The 16,607-nt window shown below is 40.3% G+C and overlaps 3 protein-coding genes across 3 annotated transcripts in view; 2 read left to right on the top strand and 1 right to left on the bottom strand.

The window, feature by feature from the left end:
* The window catches only part of LOC115826876 (dynein heavy chain 6, axonemal-like), a 30,436-nt gene extending 22,784 nt beyond the window's left edge, over positions 1-7,652 (top strand). Inside the window, 18 exon segments of the mRNA XM_030791082.1 lie at positions 66-310; positions 506-924; positions 1,210-1,405; positions 1,665-1,877; positions 2,102-2,226; positions 2,325-2,481; positions 2,794-3,004; positions 3,462-3,564; positions 3,715-3,936; positions 4,208-4,411; positions 4,749-4,948; positions 5,142-5,290; positions 5,466-5,662; positions 5,953-6,065; positions 6,177-6,289; positions 6,422-6,567; positions 6,853-6,999; positions 7,440-7,652. Coding sequence (XP_030646942.1) covers positions 66-310; positions 506-924; positions 1,210-1,405; positions 1,665-1,877; positions 2,102-2,226; positions 2,325-2,481; positions 2,794-3,004; positions 3,462-3,564; positions 3,715-3,936; positions 4,208-4,411; positions 4,749-4,948; positions 5,142-5,290; positions 5,466-5,662; positions 5,953-6,065; positions 6,177-6,289; positions 6,422-6,567; positions 6,853-6,999; positions 7,440-7,652 — 3,373 coding nt within the window.
* Positions 7,653-7,890: 238 nt separating this feature from the next.
* On the bottom strand, positions 7,891-13,540 carry slc5a6b (solute carrier family 5 member 6). Its single transcript, XM_030782729.1, has 16 exons — positions 13,382-13,540; positions 12,642-13,101; positions 12,268-12,333; positions 12,037-12,088; positions 11,823-11,890; positions 11,395-11,549; positions 10,985-11,125; positions 10,667-10,796; positions 10,484-10,572; positions 10,236-10,348; positions 9,932-10,002; positions 9,652-9,738; positions 9,372-9,556; positions 8,978-9,084; positions 8,439-8,560; positions 7,891-8,327 (listed from the first exon to the last, which is right to left on the bottom strand). Exons 2-16 carry the CDS (start codon positions 12,987-12,989, stop codon positions 8,199-8,201), a joined length of 1,863 nt encoding a protein of 620 aa, XP_030638589.1. The 5' UTR covers positions 12,990-13,101; positions 13,382-13,540; the 3' UTR covers positions 7,891-8,198.
* An 846-nt stretch (positions 13,541-14,386) lies between these two features.
* Positions 14,387-16,330, top strand: cenpo (centromere protein O). Its single transcript, XM_030790022.1, has 5 exons — positions 14,387-14,515; positions 14,949-15,093; positions 15,318-15,586; positions 15,864-16,026; positions 16,221-16,330. Exons 1-5 carry the CDS (start codon positions 14,387-14,389, stop codon positions 16,328-16,330), a joined length of 816 nt encoding a protein of 271 aa, XP_030645882.1.
* Positions 16,331-16,607: the final 277 nt, after the last annotated feature.

Here is a 16,607-nt window from a genome sequence, read left to right as displayed (position 1 = left end):
AAGTGCTATGACTATTACTGTTTAATCCTTTCTTAACCACTCACAACCTCATCTCTGTCTGTAAGGTTGTACCTGGCCACGTCCTTACCCAACCCCCACTTTTTGTCCGTGGTGTGCATTTCGGTGAAGTTGATAAACTTTTCAGTCGAGTATGAGGGCTTGCAGGAGCAGTTGCTCTCCAGTGTAATGACCCTTCAGCAGCCACAGCTGGAAGAAGAGCACAGCCTGCTCCTCCACACCATCACTGCTGACCTCTTCAGTCTATGTGAGCTGGAAGACAGATCTCTGCAGCTGCTACAGGACATGCAGGGTATGGAAATCTATACAACGGACCTGTGTGTTTAGCTCAAACTTCAGAACACGTTCAGATCATTTGCAGTCGATGGCTTAAGCATGTTACTCAAATCACAGAGACACAGGCAGGCCTAAATCTTTGCTGAGTCACATTAAGGATGGATTGATACATGTTGATTGATACATACTTACTTATTTGTTCTATGTTTAGGACATATATTGGATGACCAAGATCTTATAGATAATCTAAAGAAATCCAAGGACAGGGCCAATGAACTCTCAGTTCGAGTACAGGCAGCTAAAGATAAGGATAAGGAACTCGAAGAGGTCCGCAAGAAATACATACCCATTGCATATCGAGGAGCTGACCTGTATTTTGCGCTGGCTGATCTTAGTCAAATCAACTACATGTACCAGTTCTCCCTGGAGTGGTTCCATGACATGTGTATCAAAGCGGTGCAGATTGCTACACAAGGTGAAGAAAGTGCATCTCTAGATGCGGATATTTCCGTGCCAGTAACAAGTGCCTCGCAACCATCAAGCACTAGTACCTTTAGGGTTTCAGACAAGGATGATTTCAACTCCTATCTAATGAATGTCATGGACACAATCACTGAAAGAATATACAAGGTAACATACTGCATATAATCCATTACCTAAGAAAATACAATGTCCATTCTTTCAGTGTCAACTGTAAAAATTTGTGGTCTGTCTTATTGGGACGGACTGTAGTTGTAAACCAAATGCAGGAATTCTTATTGTTGTAGTTATGCAGTGTTAGAACTCCATTACAGTAGAGAACATCACAGTTTACAGTTCACAACTTCTAAAAATATATAACAATTCCCATTGCTGGATATTTGAGATTAAACATAGGTTTTGATTTTTTTTTTCACTTAATCTCTCCTTGGACAGGAAGCTTCGTTGACGTTATTTGCAGATCACCAGTTGTGTTTCTCATTTTTGATGTGCTGTAACATCATGAAAACCAATCACAAAGACAAGCTGGTGGGGAGCCATGAGTCACTGCCATTAGAGGAGTGGCAGATCTTTTTACACTGTGCAGTGTTAGCTAGCATGACAGACACTAACTTGATGGAGTCCGAGGAAGGTTAGGAGCATAGATTTAAACAAGTATATGTCTCTAGAAAAAACACTGCAAAATTTAAATGATTTGAAAAATGAAATGAGACTTGAAGAATAGAGCAAAATTGCAGTCAATAAATCAGGATGAAATCTGAAATGAAATGAAATGTTTTATATGATATGTAATCTCTAAAAAAATGAAATAAACTGTAATATATGTATTCATATGAGTTTTTTAGACTATAGCGTTCAGATTATGGCTGAGCGTGTCTTATCTGTTTCAGGTGACCCACTGAGAGAACGACCTGACCATTTCTCGCTCACAGACAGCATGTGGGCACAGTGCCGTTACCTCAGCACCCACCTACCATGCTTCTTCATGTTAAGCAAATCCATGCAAACCAATCCACAGCAGTGGAAGGCATTCTACAGAGCTAAGAACCTCTACTCCTTCTTAAGCCAAGCCTACACTGGAGTATTTAATATCTCTACATCAGGTAAGGACATCAGCTTTATTGCCTCGACACATTTCCCGTGTGCCTTCTCACTTTACATGAACTATTATTAGTGCTGTTACATCTGAACATCTAGTCTTTATGTAAAACGTCATGACAGATTACAATGCAAATAATGAAGAGATGACATGCCTGAACAGGGCCATATTGTGTTGGCAGCGTGTGAGAACACCTTACATATCAGTGACTATATTTCTGTGAACCAGGAAACTCAGAAGTAACACCAACTGCATCCAAACAACAACAGTATGCTGAACAGGAAAAACAACTGATCAAATGTTTCCCTGTCTTCCCTTGGGAGAACCTGTCTGGATTTCAGAGAATTATATTGGTGTGTTTATCTTCATCAGTGGTTGTTAGACATACAGACATTAAGTAGATTTTGTTGAAGGTGTGTTGGATCTAATGACACTTATGAACTTATTGTAGATCAAGATTCTGAGACCTGAGTGTTTGACCACAGCAGTTAAAGCCTTTGTTACAGAGAAGTTGGGCTCCAAATACATTGAGGGAGGAAAGATTTCTCTGAGAGAGTTGTATGAACAGCGCAGTTCCAATGCACCCATTATATTCCTGCTATCCCGTGGTACAGCCAGTCATCCAACTTCATCTCAGTCAACAATTATTTTGAGTACATAGATCAAATACAGTGTCCTTTATATACAGTATGTAACACACTGAGTGAAGGGCCAAGATAGGCTAAAATTAGAACAGTTAAACAGGCTTTCAGTTTAGATAGACTACATTCACAAGTTTATAGAAATGATACTGGGTTCTCTACATTTGTTTGTTTTAACTAAAGAGAAAGTGAACCTTAACCTTGCTGGTAATGTTATGTTGTATTTCGCAGGGAGTACCACTGATTGCTTGGCATTTTCATTGCTATATGTTGACACAGGCATGGATCCAGCCTCTCACGTTGTGCGCTTAGCACAGGAGTTGCGCGGCAGCAGCTTACATTTGGACATGGTGTCTCTGGGGCAGGGCCAAGGACCGCGGGCTGAGGAGCTCATTCACAAAGCCCAGGTTCTGAAGGGCCGCTGGGTCTTCCTGCAAAACTGTCACCTTGCTGCCTCTTTCATGCCCCGCCTTCAGGCCATCGTCAGCTCGTGAGGGACTCTCACAAAACAGCTTTAAAGGCGAAGTTATTCAATATCACAGATTCTGAAAGAACAATTGTTTTTCACAACAACTTTTTGTATTTTAGAGGAGAAGTATGAAATGCATTTGAGATATTGTGATAATACCCGTACTTACTTAATTGTAGTTTTATGATTTTACTGTGATGCAGTGGCCCTAAATGTGGTGTTTTATTACACAAGTGGGAAGCTTTGTGGAAGGCTTTCTTTGGTATTGGTTTAGCCTGGACTTAACTGTGACATGTTTACTGATCTACTGTTTGACCTGTTTAATGTTGTTATGTCATGTCATATATCATATCATATCATATCATATCATATCATATCATATCATATCATATATCATATCATATATCATATCATATCCCATGGAATATATTTGCTGTTTAACTGAAGATATGAACTACAAGATATGTCTTTCCCTCAGATTAAAATGGAAAGGTACAGACCTAGATCCACATTTCCGCCTGTGGCTTTCCTCTAAACCAGATATGGTTTTCCCTGCCTCCATCCTGCAGAGAGGAGTAAAGGTGCCTTAAAGGATGCTAAACCACTGCATAACACAAACACTCCTAAATACTCCTATGAAATGTTTACAATCAGTTTTTTTTTCTTTCCTTAGCACTAATGACACAGACAAAATAATCTGAAATCTGCATTTATCCCTGTTTGAATCGCAGATAGCAGTGGAGCCACCTCGTGGTCTAAAGGAGAAGCTGCTCCACACCTTTAGCCCCAGTGGGGAGGTTACCACGATGACCTTCTGTAGGACGGACTGTGGCCCAGACTGGAAAAGCCTGCTCTTCAGCCTCTGTTTCTTCAACGCTATTGTTCAGGAGAGGAAGAAATACGGTGCTCTGGGCTGGAACATCCCCTACACATTCACCTCTTCAGATTTGGAAGTAAGAGCTTCAATTACTAATGTTTACATATCTGGAATTACCTTGGATGTGGGTCAGGTTTTGGGGAAATGGAAATGGGAGATTAAGGAAAGAGATTGTCACAGATCCAAAGGCATGTCTAAGTAAAGATTAAATTACTTCAAGGCCTCATTGGAGGCTGGTACATTACAAATAAGCCTGGCTGTTAAAAACACCATTGCTAATTGATCATTTAAGAGAGTCATATGATAAAGAAGCAGCTGTGTTTATAAGTTGTGTCACTGTCTGTCAGGTGTCTATGCTTAATCAGGAGATGTTGCTGAAGGCTGCACAAGATGACAAGATCCCATGGCCTGCACTGTGTTACCTCACGGCTGAAGTCATTTACGGTGGTCGGATTATGGACTCCTGGGATCGACGTTGTCTGCTCACCCTGTTCCATCGTTGCTACTCTCCCAGTGTGCTGAAGGAAGGCCACAGTTTCTGTCAGGCAGAGGTACCCTCTGATATATAGATCTTAAAGGTCCTAATACAAATGATGTTGCCACAGTTTACTGATGAACTGAGTTGAAATGTCCCAACCAGAATAAGAGCCCCATAACCCAACCACACCACCTAAATCTCATGCATCATCTCATAAATGACTTCAGCAGCCAGATTTTACACCATGATTCAATACATTTTCATAATATTCGTAATATTATAAATTAGGGCTGAAAATAATACATAAAATAAGATACGAAAATAAAAAAAACTGTACAAAAAAGAGATACGATTCAGTAAAAATGTTTTTTATGAACATATCAGCTTGAATCAAATGTAATTTCTCTCAGGGTTACCCAACATTTCCGAAAAATGCTAGCTGGTCTGAGTGCAGAAGCTACATAGAGAACATGCCGGATAAAGACCTAGCTGAGGTGTTTGGCATTGACAACAATGCAGAGATGGTGATTCAGCATACTCAGACCCAGCAGCTCCTGCACACAATAGTGAGCCTGCAGCCTAGAATTAATGAGAGCAGCCCTCTCTCCAGGTGGGAGTTACCCCCGTCGTAAAAATCATACGTATGTGCTGTAGAGCCAGACCTGTGTATTTATTAAGAACATTGCAAAAAATAAAATGGCTCTACAAAGATCATCCAAACTGGGCAAACAGGGGTCTTACATGCTTTGAAGTATTTGCACATTATTTCTTCATAACTAATTCTATGGTTTATCTGGGAGAAGAGAGAAATATAGTCAGGATGACGTTGTTGTGAGGATGGCCACATACATTCTGAAGAAACTTCCAGAAACAGTAGAGGCTGACCGAGTGATGATGAAAACAGTCCTTCTGCGAGACATCATCTCTAAAGTCATCATGGAAAATGGTTTAAGTATTACTGTTAATGTAAACATGACACCAATGTAACGCATATTCAACATAAACATGTTTTTCGTAACATTGAAATCATATTGATGCCTTTAAAACACCCAGATCCCTGCACAGACTAGAGTGTCTCAGAGTGTTTGTATTTCAATATGGGGTGTAAGAATACTGTAAATGTGTAGGTGTGGAGCAGGGTGCGTCATCCGCTCTGCTGCTGATGCTGCGACAGGAAATCGACCGTTTTAACCATTTGCTGCGGGTTGTTCGCTCCAGCCTCCTGTCCTTCTGTTTGGCCATCAAAGGAGAGCTTCTGATGAATGAGAGCCTTGAGGAACTTTACACTGCCCTGCTCACCCTGACTGTGCCCAGTGTCTGGAAGGTACACACACAGCCCAGCACAGTACTTCTTAAATATACCCGCGTCATCACACACCATTCATCTGATCTTATCTCTTACAAACCCACTGAATATAAGCCATCCAATGCACCATCTGTCCTCCTGGACACCTGCCTTCTTGCCATCTTCTCTCTCACAGACTGGGATAGGCTAATGTATTTACCCAGGGAACATTGTTTACCCTTGTTTCTGATACTCTGAGAAATCTGAGGTTGCTCTGAGCTAAAACAAAGACGCTTGTGTAATGAAGATATGTGGCCATTTTCTTGCAGCAATGCTCCTATTTGTCTTGCAAATCACTGGGATCCTGGGTGCTGGATTTGGAACAGAGAGTTTGTTTTTTTAGAACTTGGGCTTACCATGTCAAAAGCTGTCTAATGGAGAGGTATAACTGTAAACACAGATTTTATGTCCATACAAATTAGCAGGCTGTGTCATAAAAATGAACAGGTTCCTGAAATAATTTTTATTTCATTTCATTTGGAACTCTGAGTAGTTGCGGAGGCCAGCATTCTTTGCAACGGCCGGTAAAGAATGATCCCCAGCATCCTGCTGCTGGCTGGGAGAAGCCTCGTAGCTACTGGCTCTCAGCTTTCTTCTATCCCCAAGGTAACTGTCATATCAAGAGTCCACATGTTCAGAAAGCATCAATGCCTACAAATTTGTGTTAAATGAAACATCTTAATAATTAGATGTTATATTCTGAAGTTTTTTTTTTTCTTTTTTTAATTTTATTTCTAGGCTTCCTCACTGCTGTGCTACAGAGCTGTGCCAGGAGGACAAATGTACCTGTGGATTCTTTGTCATTCACCTATCATGTGCAGCCTATGAGGGAGGGCGGGGCTGACTGGAGCAAACAGGAGGACAAAACTAAACCCCTCTTTGAGGTATAGTGCAGTTTAGTAAAGCAACACCTCTCTTAAGGGGAACTTTCAATGATCTTTGAATTTGTATAGCTTTATATTTTGCACAGTTAAATTCTGCATATCTTTTTGACATAAAAATGACCCACTGTTACCTAGCAAAACTTTGCATATCTTTTCCACATAAAGAATGACTCATGGTTACTTAGCAAACAGTTTCAGGCTTGGGGAAAGTAATTGGAATATCACACATGAGCTCTAAGTACTAAATTTAGGAGTCACTTTGTCGCCACTGATGTGCACTGACAGGGTCCAGCCCCACCAGATGAAGGTGTGCTGGTATATGGACTTTATCTGGATGGAGCAAGCTGGGACCCTAAGTCTCACACACTGCAGGAGCTCCTACCCAGTCTCCAGCACTGCCCAATGCCTGAGATTCATTTTCTACCCTGCCAGGTAACAGCCTGTCTTTCTGCTTACTCAAAGTAGAACAGAACATGGGCTTCATACTGTCTCATTACACCACTGTACTTCAACAAACATAATATTAGGACAAGAGCATAATAAACCATTGTGATCTGTTGCTTAGGGGATTCTGATCCTCTGTTCATCTTCAGTAGTGTTTGATAATGTGATCAGAAAACTTGTGCTATGTTAATTTCAGAATAGTTGTAACATACAAGTTTAATTTGAATTCTTGGCGATTGAGCAAATACAAAGCTTGCTGGAGTTCCGTTTTACATAGCAGACGTCGTATTAGTTTTCAACTGGTAGGAGATCTGAAATTATACTGATGTCAAAGCATGTTGGCCATTAAAAGCGTTTTCAAATGGCTTGCCCTTGTTCAATTCATGCATGATACATACCACATTCTGGTGGTTCTTTCATCTCCACAGATATCTGACAACGCACCTGACATATCTCTAACATCAGACTGTAAGTTTCAATATTATGAATGCCCTCTCTATCGCACCTCAAAGAGAGCTGGTTACCTCTCCTCCTCTGGCGTCTCCACCAACTTCATCACAGCCATCTCTCTGCCCACCGCCATGCCAGCCTCTCACTGGGTGTTAAGGGGCACTGCACTCCTGTGCCAACTGAATGACTGAGCTGTGCCACTCAGAACAGTAGCACCATATCTCAGAGTCAGACATGAATAAATTTACTTTATGGTTTATGCTGCATGCTTAATAACAGAGATAATCCTGGTGCCAACTCAAAATTGATATCCTTTTGAATATATCTTATAAGCAACATTGAGACAGTGTCTTTGATCATTCAGTAAAATATATTTTTGTTGTTTGCTTTATTTCTCATTTGTTTTCATCACTCTTAGTATTCAAGGAATCTTGGCCATGAATGTTTATTTATACCATAGTAAGACACATAGCATCTAAAGACACAAAAGAATCCAACTTACACAACATGCCGTAAAACAGTGCATGAAAATGAGGCACAAATTGGATTGTCTGCAACGATATCACTCAGCAATTTCACTTTCAAACTTAAACATCAGAAAAGTGACCCTGTCAGAATGCTCAAAGGCTTGATCAGTATGAGCCATTCTGCAGCACAACTCTACAGCATAAGATTTACCAGGTCACTATGTGTAAGGTCGTAGAGTACAGTAAACCTCAGTAGCTTTATTCATAGTCTCACACAGATGACTCATGCTCTATGTAAGACTGACATGAGGAAAGAAAGGCCTCTCTCTCTTCCTCACCCTCTGTCTCCTTTTTGGTGTTGGCATAACCATTCATTTCCTTTTGGTGCATAGCTGTTTCCTGTAAACACAAAAATGTAATAGGCACAAATGTTCATCATGGGATCACCGTATTTTACGAACATTACGTATATTGAGACTTTTTCACATGCAGTATGGTGTCATATCTTGCCTTCTGCTTCAGGCAGGTGCGACAGCAGAGCTTCTCCCTCCACCTCACAGGCAGGAGAGATAGAATGTTCTCCACAAGAGGGTACACTGTGCCTGCTGCCACGTCACATGCCTTCGTTGGACCTTTGAAAGTAAACAGATCCAACACTGGTTCTTATCTCGTTGCTTATCACTGACCAGAAATTAAGGAGACTGATTTTTTCCTGCTTTCAATGGGTATAACAGTTACACCCAAACTTTAACATTACTATTGGTTGCGCATATAGTTTTACATGTCGAAGTCAGAAAATCTATGGCATAGATTGTCACATTTACTCCAACATAGCTCCTACAACAATGGTCAGTTTTGGCAAGTGAACATGGAGGGCAAATTAATAAATTTTTTTAAACTCCTCACATTAAATGATTCCTAAAGACCATTACCAATTTATTTTTATACACTTAAACAAACTTCTTCAAATAGGCAGTCATTTCCATTGTAAGACAGCACAGAGCACTTACAAATGGACCCTGTCTGGACCTGCTATAGTCAGTGCTCACCTGTGATGAGACTGATCACCAGTCCAGTTATAACTACAGTGGAGGAGTTGAGTGCACTGTACCACATGTACGAGAGGGAATACATAGCCTGCAGCCCTGCTGGTCTGCTAAAAAACCCCAAAACAAAACACATAACAGCTATATGTTATAAAATTTGTATGTTTGTTCTCCTACAGTAGCATATTTTTGTGTGTTTGTAAACATGTATTTTAAGACCTGAAGCAATAGTAGCTGGTTAATGAAACAACAGCGCCATCCTCAGGTAACAATCCTTTGTGCTTCGTTATGTGTGCACAAATACGAATTCACAATGTTACTATTCTCTGTGCATTTCCAATCATCAGACTTTGGTGTAAGCAAAGCTTAGACATGTGTTCTTGTCCCCACATTTTACCTGGGTTTATCAGTAAGTGCATTCATAACAGCAGTCACTGCAGCCATAGTCACATTCTCTGGCATTGTTGTGTCTGTGCAGTTCTCTTTGAGCACTGCTAAAGAACTGGAGCTTCGGGCCACAAAGCTCCCAATCCCGACCCAGAAAGCCACGACAAGGCCTGCCAGCAGCCCAGTCACAGCACCCTGCACACAACACCACACAAAGTCCCCTGGGTCATCACAGCAGTTCTCATCAGTATTTATCTGATTCGTAATACGCTGGTCAGATTGGTACTCACTGTGCTGTTGGCCCAAGGGAAAAACATTCCTAAACAGAAAAGTCCCAACAGAGGTCCGCCTACCATCCCAAAAATACTAAGTGCCGCCTACAGTACACACAAGACAAAACAGGTCTTTAATATCACACTACATGCAGTGATAGCTGGTATCAATAATTTTTGTATTAAATTAGACATGACAGTTTTATACAACCTTTCATTTCTTTTGTTTAGTTTATTAAGTGCAGAATAAAAGGTCAGCTCATATAAACATGAATACAATCTACTGCGACATGCTAACCTGAAGAACTGAACTGCGGAGCAAATGGACAACATACGCCATTGCTAAACACACCAGTCCATATGAAAATGCTAGACAGGAGACACAAACAAAATTAAAACACACACTTATCAGGCAGGCTTTATATGATACATATCTTACTAAATAACAGAATAATTCAGTCCATTGCCAGTTCAAAAAGCAATTTTAAACTCATTGCTGAATTTCTGAACCAGTCAAACTTAAAGGCACGGAAAATAGCAACTTTTTGGCAACTCTAATGTAAAAGCTTCCAGTGAGAGAGGAGTGAAGAGCTCTGATTCACCAAGTAACTTGGAGAGCCGTGTAGCCCTGGCCTCGTTCATGGAAGGATACTGGGGCTTGATCAGGTCCTCCATGGTCACCGTAGCCAGTGAGTTCAAGGCTGAAGATATTGTGCTAGAAAGGAGACAATTTTATTGATCCCACAAACTGTTTTGACATGTGTGTGGGTACATTAATGATAACTGAAACCTTAATGAAACAAAAATGAACTAAACCAAGGAAAAAAAGCAAAGGGTACTTTATACATACCTCAGTGACGCACTAAACAAACATGCAACGAATAGTCCTGGCAGCCCAGGAATGCCTTGCAGCATGTCCATCACAAAATACACGACCATCTGTTGTGAAAAAACACAAGATTCTAACTCCAACTAATAGAGACACAGTAATATTTTATATAATAATTAAAATAATTATACCTGTAGGGCCTACCTGGTCTTTTGATGAGATGTACTGCTTGTCTAAGGGACTGTCCTCACCATAGCATGCAAACATGACTAGCCCTGTCAGACAGCTTAAACACAGAGCTAACTGAAGACAGGGAAATACCATGTAGCAGGACCTGTAGCAAAACCACAAAGACCTCCACTATTATCAAAACATAAACAATGCTAAGCTTTTCTGACACACCTCAAATTAGTAAATTGCGAGAATTTAACTCACAGGTCAGAGGTAATTTCAGAATTTGTCCAGCTGCTTTGACTCTGTGGAATTTGTCTAATTTATTATCCAATGAAGAAAAACTCTTACATTACAGCCTCTCTCTCTGAGCGAGAGCTGAGGTATCTCTGGACCTGAGCCTGGTTCACTCCATACAGGGAAAGCATCAGAAACACGCCACCAACCCCTAACGTCCAAAACGTATGTCTCACAGTTGGGTCTGGGTTCAAGCTGAGAAAAGCATTCATAAAATTGTAAATGCAAGAAAGCGGTAGGCCAATGTAACAACTCTCTCAAAATTTGCACTCCTCTCATTCTACTACACAGTAATCAATAATTTCTTGTGAGACACTGGTTTACATGTTGAATCGTCTTCCTATGGGTGTTAAGACAAAAATTGACCAACATCCTCATTTCTTTTAATCTTTTCTGAACATCAAGTGAGCATCCATTGTTCCCCCAGAGACTATTCAAATCAGTGAAGTGAAAAGTCAACTTACTCAATGCCTGAGATACGATTTCCATCCCTTACTTTCTGCCAGACTTCAGACATGCCTCCAGCCTGTTGCACACCCACTATTATAACTGCCAGCTGACCTGCAAACATCACTACTGTCTGAAATACATCTGTCCAGATGACTGCCTTCAGTCCACCCTAAAAACAACACAACACTTGTGTCAAAACAAACATGTGACATTCATGACAAAAGTCAAGAGTTCTAGAATATCTGAAAATATTACATGTTTTGAAAAAGGCAGGGCAAATATTGGATTATGGTCACAGCTGAAGGTTCTGCATACCATTCAAAATGCTTTCCATAACTAATACTTCACATCAGTGGTTGACATTGTGATTCCACTAATAAGGCCCTGTTGTGTGGTAGAGATTATGAAATTGTGAATGGACAGCATTATGGTAACCACTTACTAGTGCCGTATACACTGTACAAGCAAGACCAGTTGCCAGTACTGCTCCCCATAAGTGAAAACCAGTAACTGCAGATAACAAAAGCAAAGACATACAAACTACAATTAATTTTGCGTTAAATCTGTAATGGAGGTCAGTACCTCATTACCTTAACTTGACAGATGCACTGATGTGAAGCACATGCGTTTTTTGAAACTGGTAAAAAGTATATTACCTGCATTAAGAGCAAGAGCTGGGGTATAAATACCAACACCCATGTATATAACCTGGAAACAGAGGACCGAAGTAACATGCTGTACATTATTGAAGAAACCATGCAAAAATAATTCACTGCGGGCCAAAACAACAGTCAGTACATTTATATCTCTACCGGATACAATCCTCATATGTGATGTAATTGGAAAAATACTTAACATGTAACACTGAAAACCAGATCAGTACTTACCATCTGAAAAATGAAAGTGACAGTTCCACAAATGCGAACTGCTTTGGAGAAACGCAGCTCCAGGTACTAAAAAAGGACATTTGAGAATCTCAAATTATATTAAACATCTTTTGTTTTTTGGTGCCACAGACTAAAACTTTGTGGTGCCTTTTTGAGAGCAATTTATCACAATGTTCCATAAAGTAATTTTATTGACCAAACAGAACTTATCCTCACATCAGCACTACTTGCTGCACCTATAAGTGGCGGTCTTACCAATAATAAACCTACTGCCATTCCTATATTTGCAGGAGGCACAAATACACCCCCCAAAATTACTATGACGACCACCCACTTCATGAAGGTTCAACTCTGGGGGCTGTTTTGGGGCTTACCTGGTAAGCACTGTTAAGATGCAGTCTGTAGAAGACTGGGATAAAGATGTGAGCTGGTATAAGGAGACCCAGAATATAGGAGCAGCCTATGAACCAGTACTGGGTGCCGTTGATGTAGATCTCAGCGGGTGTGCCCACAATGGCAACAGCTGACTGGAAGGTAGCCATCAGAGAAAGGGAAAGAGGCAAACACCTCATATCCCTGTCCGCCAACAAGAACTCTTGTGTGGTTCTCTGACGCCCGCCTGAAAGCGCGTAATACACCCCAATACAAAGGGAGGCTGCCAGCAAAAGTCCAAAAATGATAAAGTCAAACGTACTGAAGTGCATTTGCCTTGTGACATCCATGGCAGTGCCCCAAATTATGTTGGCTTTCGTGGTGTGATCGACCTTTGCATTTCTTCACAAGCAGCAAATTGATGGGCCCCTTCTCGCTGTCATCCATATGGACATAAACTACCTGAGGATATAAGGAACAAATTTTCAGATTATAGTTTGTCCATAGATCCATAACCAAGCTGAATTATAAAAATGTATTATGCTTTAACACACACAACTTATCCGAAAAGTATTATCATTAATTAATTTAATCAAAGGAAAGTAAAAAGATTTGATTTCACCCATTCAGGTGTAAACGCACCTACAGACAAAGTCACAGATTTTAAAGCTTGGTAGAGCGAAGAGGAAGAATGAGAGAGGAAAAGAAAACAAAATAAAATATACAGTTTGAGAAATCTTACTGGTGTAACAAGTTCGAGTCAGGGATTACAACACTATCACGTTCAACTCTAAAACCTGCTGCAGTCATGTAGTGTAGCCCAACTGTCGACGAATACAAAAGAAAATCATTGTATTCAAAAACCGCTGTGCGCAATTAAGGTTTTACCTCCATACCGATCAGTAGTTATCTACTGCGCAAGACTGACTGACTGACTAACCTTTAGTCAAAAACAAAACACAAACGGCTAGCTTAACCTACGCACTACACTTCACAACCTCTCCTCCTACCTTCCGGCATGCAGCTAGAAGAGGTTGGGCTAACCGCTACGTTTACTAAGCCTCATCAATACAGTCATCTTTGACTGTCTTTACCCAGTGCTCGTCGGAATGCATAAGGACAAATGTAGAAACAAACATTATAGTAGTAAAAATAGCCATTTTACTTAATCACTACACACTGTAGACTACATTACATTGTAGGCTGATTCGTGTTTATGCAGACAAATTTTAATAAGTGCATTTGTCTATCCAGTATCATTACTCTACATGTTCTGTCCTTGAGCACGTGGATAACATATCCGTCAATCTGTTTACAGGGGACGTGCCCCTTGTTTCCACATTGCTGCACAGTCTGCACTGCGTGATGACGCCCTAAAACGCAAAGTTTTGGTGTAAAGCTCCGCCCGACGTAAAGTCTGTCTCATTATTCCGCTTCCGAGTTCGTGATGTCACAGCGCGCGCCAATTTAAGAAATGTAAATACTCCTAAACTGACACAAATCGTCAGCGCATACGGATAACGGTTGATCTGGGATAAATACTCCTCTAAAAGGACTGCATACATGGAGGTCACAATGGAGGCGAGTCAACAAGGTGGTGATCTGAGAGGAGATCATACTAAAAATGTCACACTTTGCATTGTGAAGCCTCAACTCAGTTAAGAACTTTTGCGTTGTTAAGCTTTTATCTGATATTTTACTCGGAGTCCTGGTTCTCTTCTTTTCAGGTGTTCTTAGTCATCTTACGATGTTGGAGGCAGCTGAGTTTACGGAACTGAGAGACCAACAGCAAGACAGTTTGGCGGAGCTTCGTACAACATTAATGATTCTTCGATCACAAAGAGATCAGCTCGTAACCCAGACTGAGACAGTCGTGGTAGGGGAAGAATTCAGAGACATAATGGCATTAAACCTTTCACATTACTGATTACGTACGTTTTGTTACTGTGGCATTGCGACAAAAATGCGATGACTGAAATTATAAGTATCTTGACCTCCTCTTTTATCACACCGTTTCAGAAATGATCTATTCACTGCCACTGTTTACATATGTACCTCCCTCAGCAACTTGAGTACAGTCATTTCCATTTGCACCCAAACTACGATTACAAGGCTCTTTTTTTCAGTGGTCCTTGTAATTTATCTGTAAATCCCACCCTTGTCACATTGTTTGTGACACTCGTTGATAGTAACACATTCATTCTTTGATTACCCCTCAGTTGCCAAAATCAGAATCTGTTGAGGTGTCTTATCTTAAATCCATGGTGTATCTAAGTCTATGATAATCACTTGAAATCTGTCTTCATCAGGCACTGAAAAATGCTATGGATCAAGGGCTTCAACTTCAAGAGTGTGCTAAAGCTTGTGGCACAGACCTGTCACAACTTTATCAGTATTTGCTCAGAGCCAAGAAGATGCAAGGGAAAGATCTCCAACATGCTTATCATCTCATTGGTAAACAGACGCATCATTTGGACATACATGCTCTAATGGATTATGCATGTCCTTTGTTCTTATTGTCTTTAATTATTGTTCCAACTGTCTTCTTAATACTGCAAGAGGGATTTTATGTTTAATATACATTCATTTAACAAACTTGGAGATCTTTTGTAACAAAATTAACTATGAGTCTTACACCTAAATCAGTGTCTGTCTTGTCTCTTTGATGTCACTTTGAGGTGGATACGATTTGACGGAGAGTAAACAAGGCAAAAGCATGTGTGTGGCATTTCACACAGCTTATGAGGGTGTCTACCTGGAGACATATAACATGGAGCTAGACCTTACACGGACTGTCCAGATCTCGCGCCATAACATTCCGCCTTTCATTCCTCTGGAGCAACTTGCTAAGCAGGACCTTCAGGCAGATTACAAAGCTTTTCTCCACAACTTAAGCCAACACCTCAATGCCTGGGTAGGGCGGAAGCAGCAGATTTGCCTCTTAAAGGTAGGAGTTTCTAAGCTATAATCATAACTGTGTAAGTGGATAACTTACATTCTTGTAGCCAAAAAATGTGTTATAGCACAAAAATAATCTCCAGTGAACTGGTGTTGCTGTTTTATTGATAAAATAGCCATATATCTTTAATGATGTCTGTTTTGAATGACTTTTTTCCCCCATTATTTCATTAATACAATTCAGAAATCAGCACGTTATTATCATTTATTTGGCTACACTTTCTGTGAACTATATCTGTTCTCTCCTCTCTTCATTTCTGTTATAGGAGCTTATCGATTCTGTGAAGGTGATGGAGAGTAATCAGTTGTGTAAAATACTTGTTCTCATGTGCAACGCACAAGGCGAGAAGGACATCCCCATTCTTATAACTCTAGATTATGACAACCTTGCCCGATGCCTCCCCACACATGTCTCTATTGAATCAGAAGGTACGGTCTGATAGAGATATATATGCGCTCAGTTATTAGTTACTTAGATGAAAAGGTAGTTGTGCTAGACATCACATCTGAATCCATAATAGCAAAATGTCAGATGAAATGACTACTGTCAGTCTGTCCTTTTGTTTGGGTAAAAAAAACTCATGCCTTTTTATTTCTCTGCTCTTCGATCCTTGTGTCTACAGATAAAATGCTGTTGGAGTCTGTGCAATGGAAGAAAAACCACACGTTACTCCTGGAGTCTCCAGTACATAGTGCTCTTTTGGCCATGAGGAAAATGGGAAGCATTCTATAGTAGTGTTTGTAAAACAGCAGTGCATGTTATATTGTTCTTAATTATAATATTTAATTCAATATAAATCTTCATTTACACTCAGTGATTGGTTGTATTGGTTGTCTTAAAGAGAGAATATGTAAAGTCCTACATCCTATATCATTTGTAAAGAAAAAACACAGTTGTGATATGGTTACATGTAGAAAATAAGGATGAAGAAGCAGAGCTGAATTTAACAGGCTAGATTACAAGAGCTGTTGTCTTGAACAAACAAACAAAAAAATTAAATTCACCAATT

This window comes from Chanos chanos, chromosome 1, assembly GCF_902362185.1.
Source record: "Chanos chanos chromosome 1, fChaCha1.1, whole genome shotgun sequence".
NCBI classification, from domain to species: domain Eukaryota; kingdom Metazoa; phylum Chordata; class Actinopteri; order Gonorynchiformes; family Chanidae; genus Chanos; species Chanos chanos.
The sequence above is the reverse complement of the archived record's forward strand: the minus strand, read 5'-3'. Positions and strand labels throughout refer to the sequence as shown.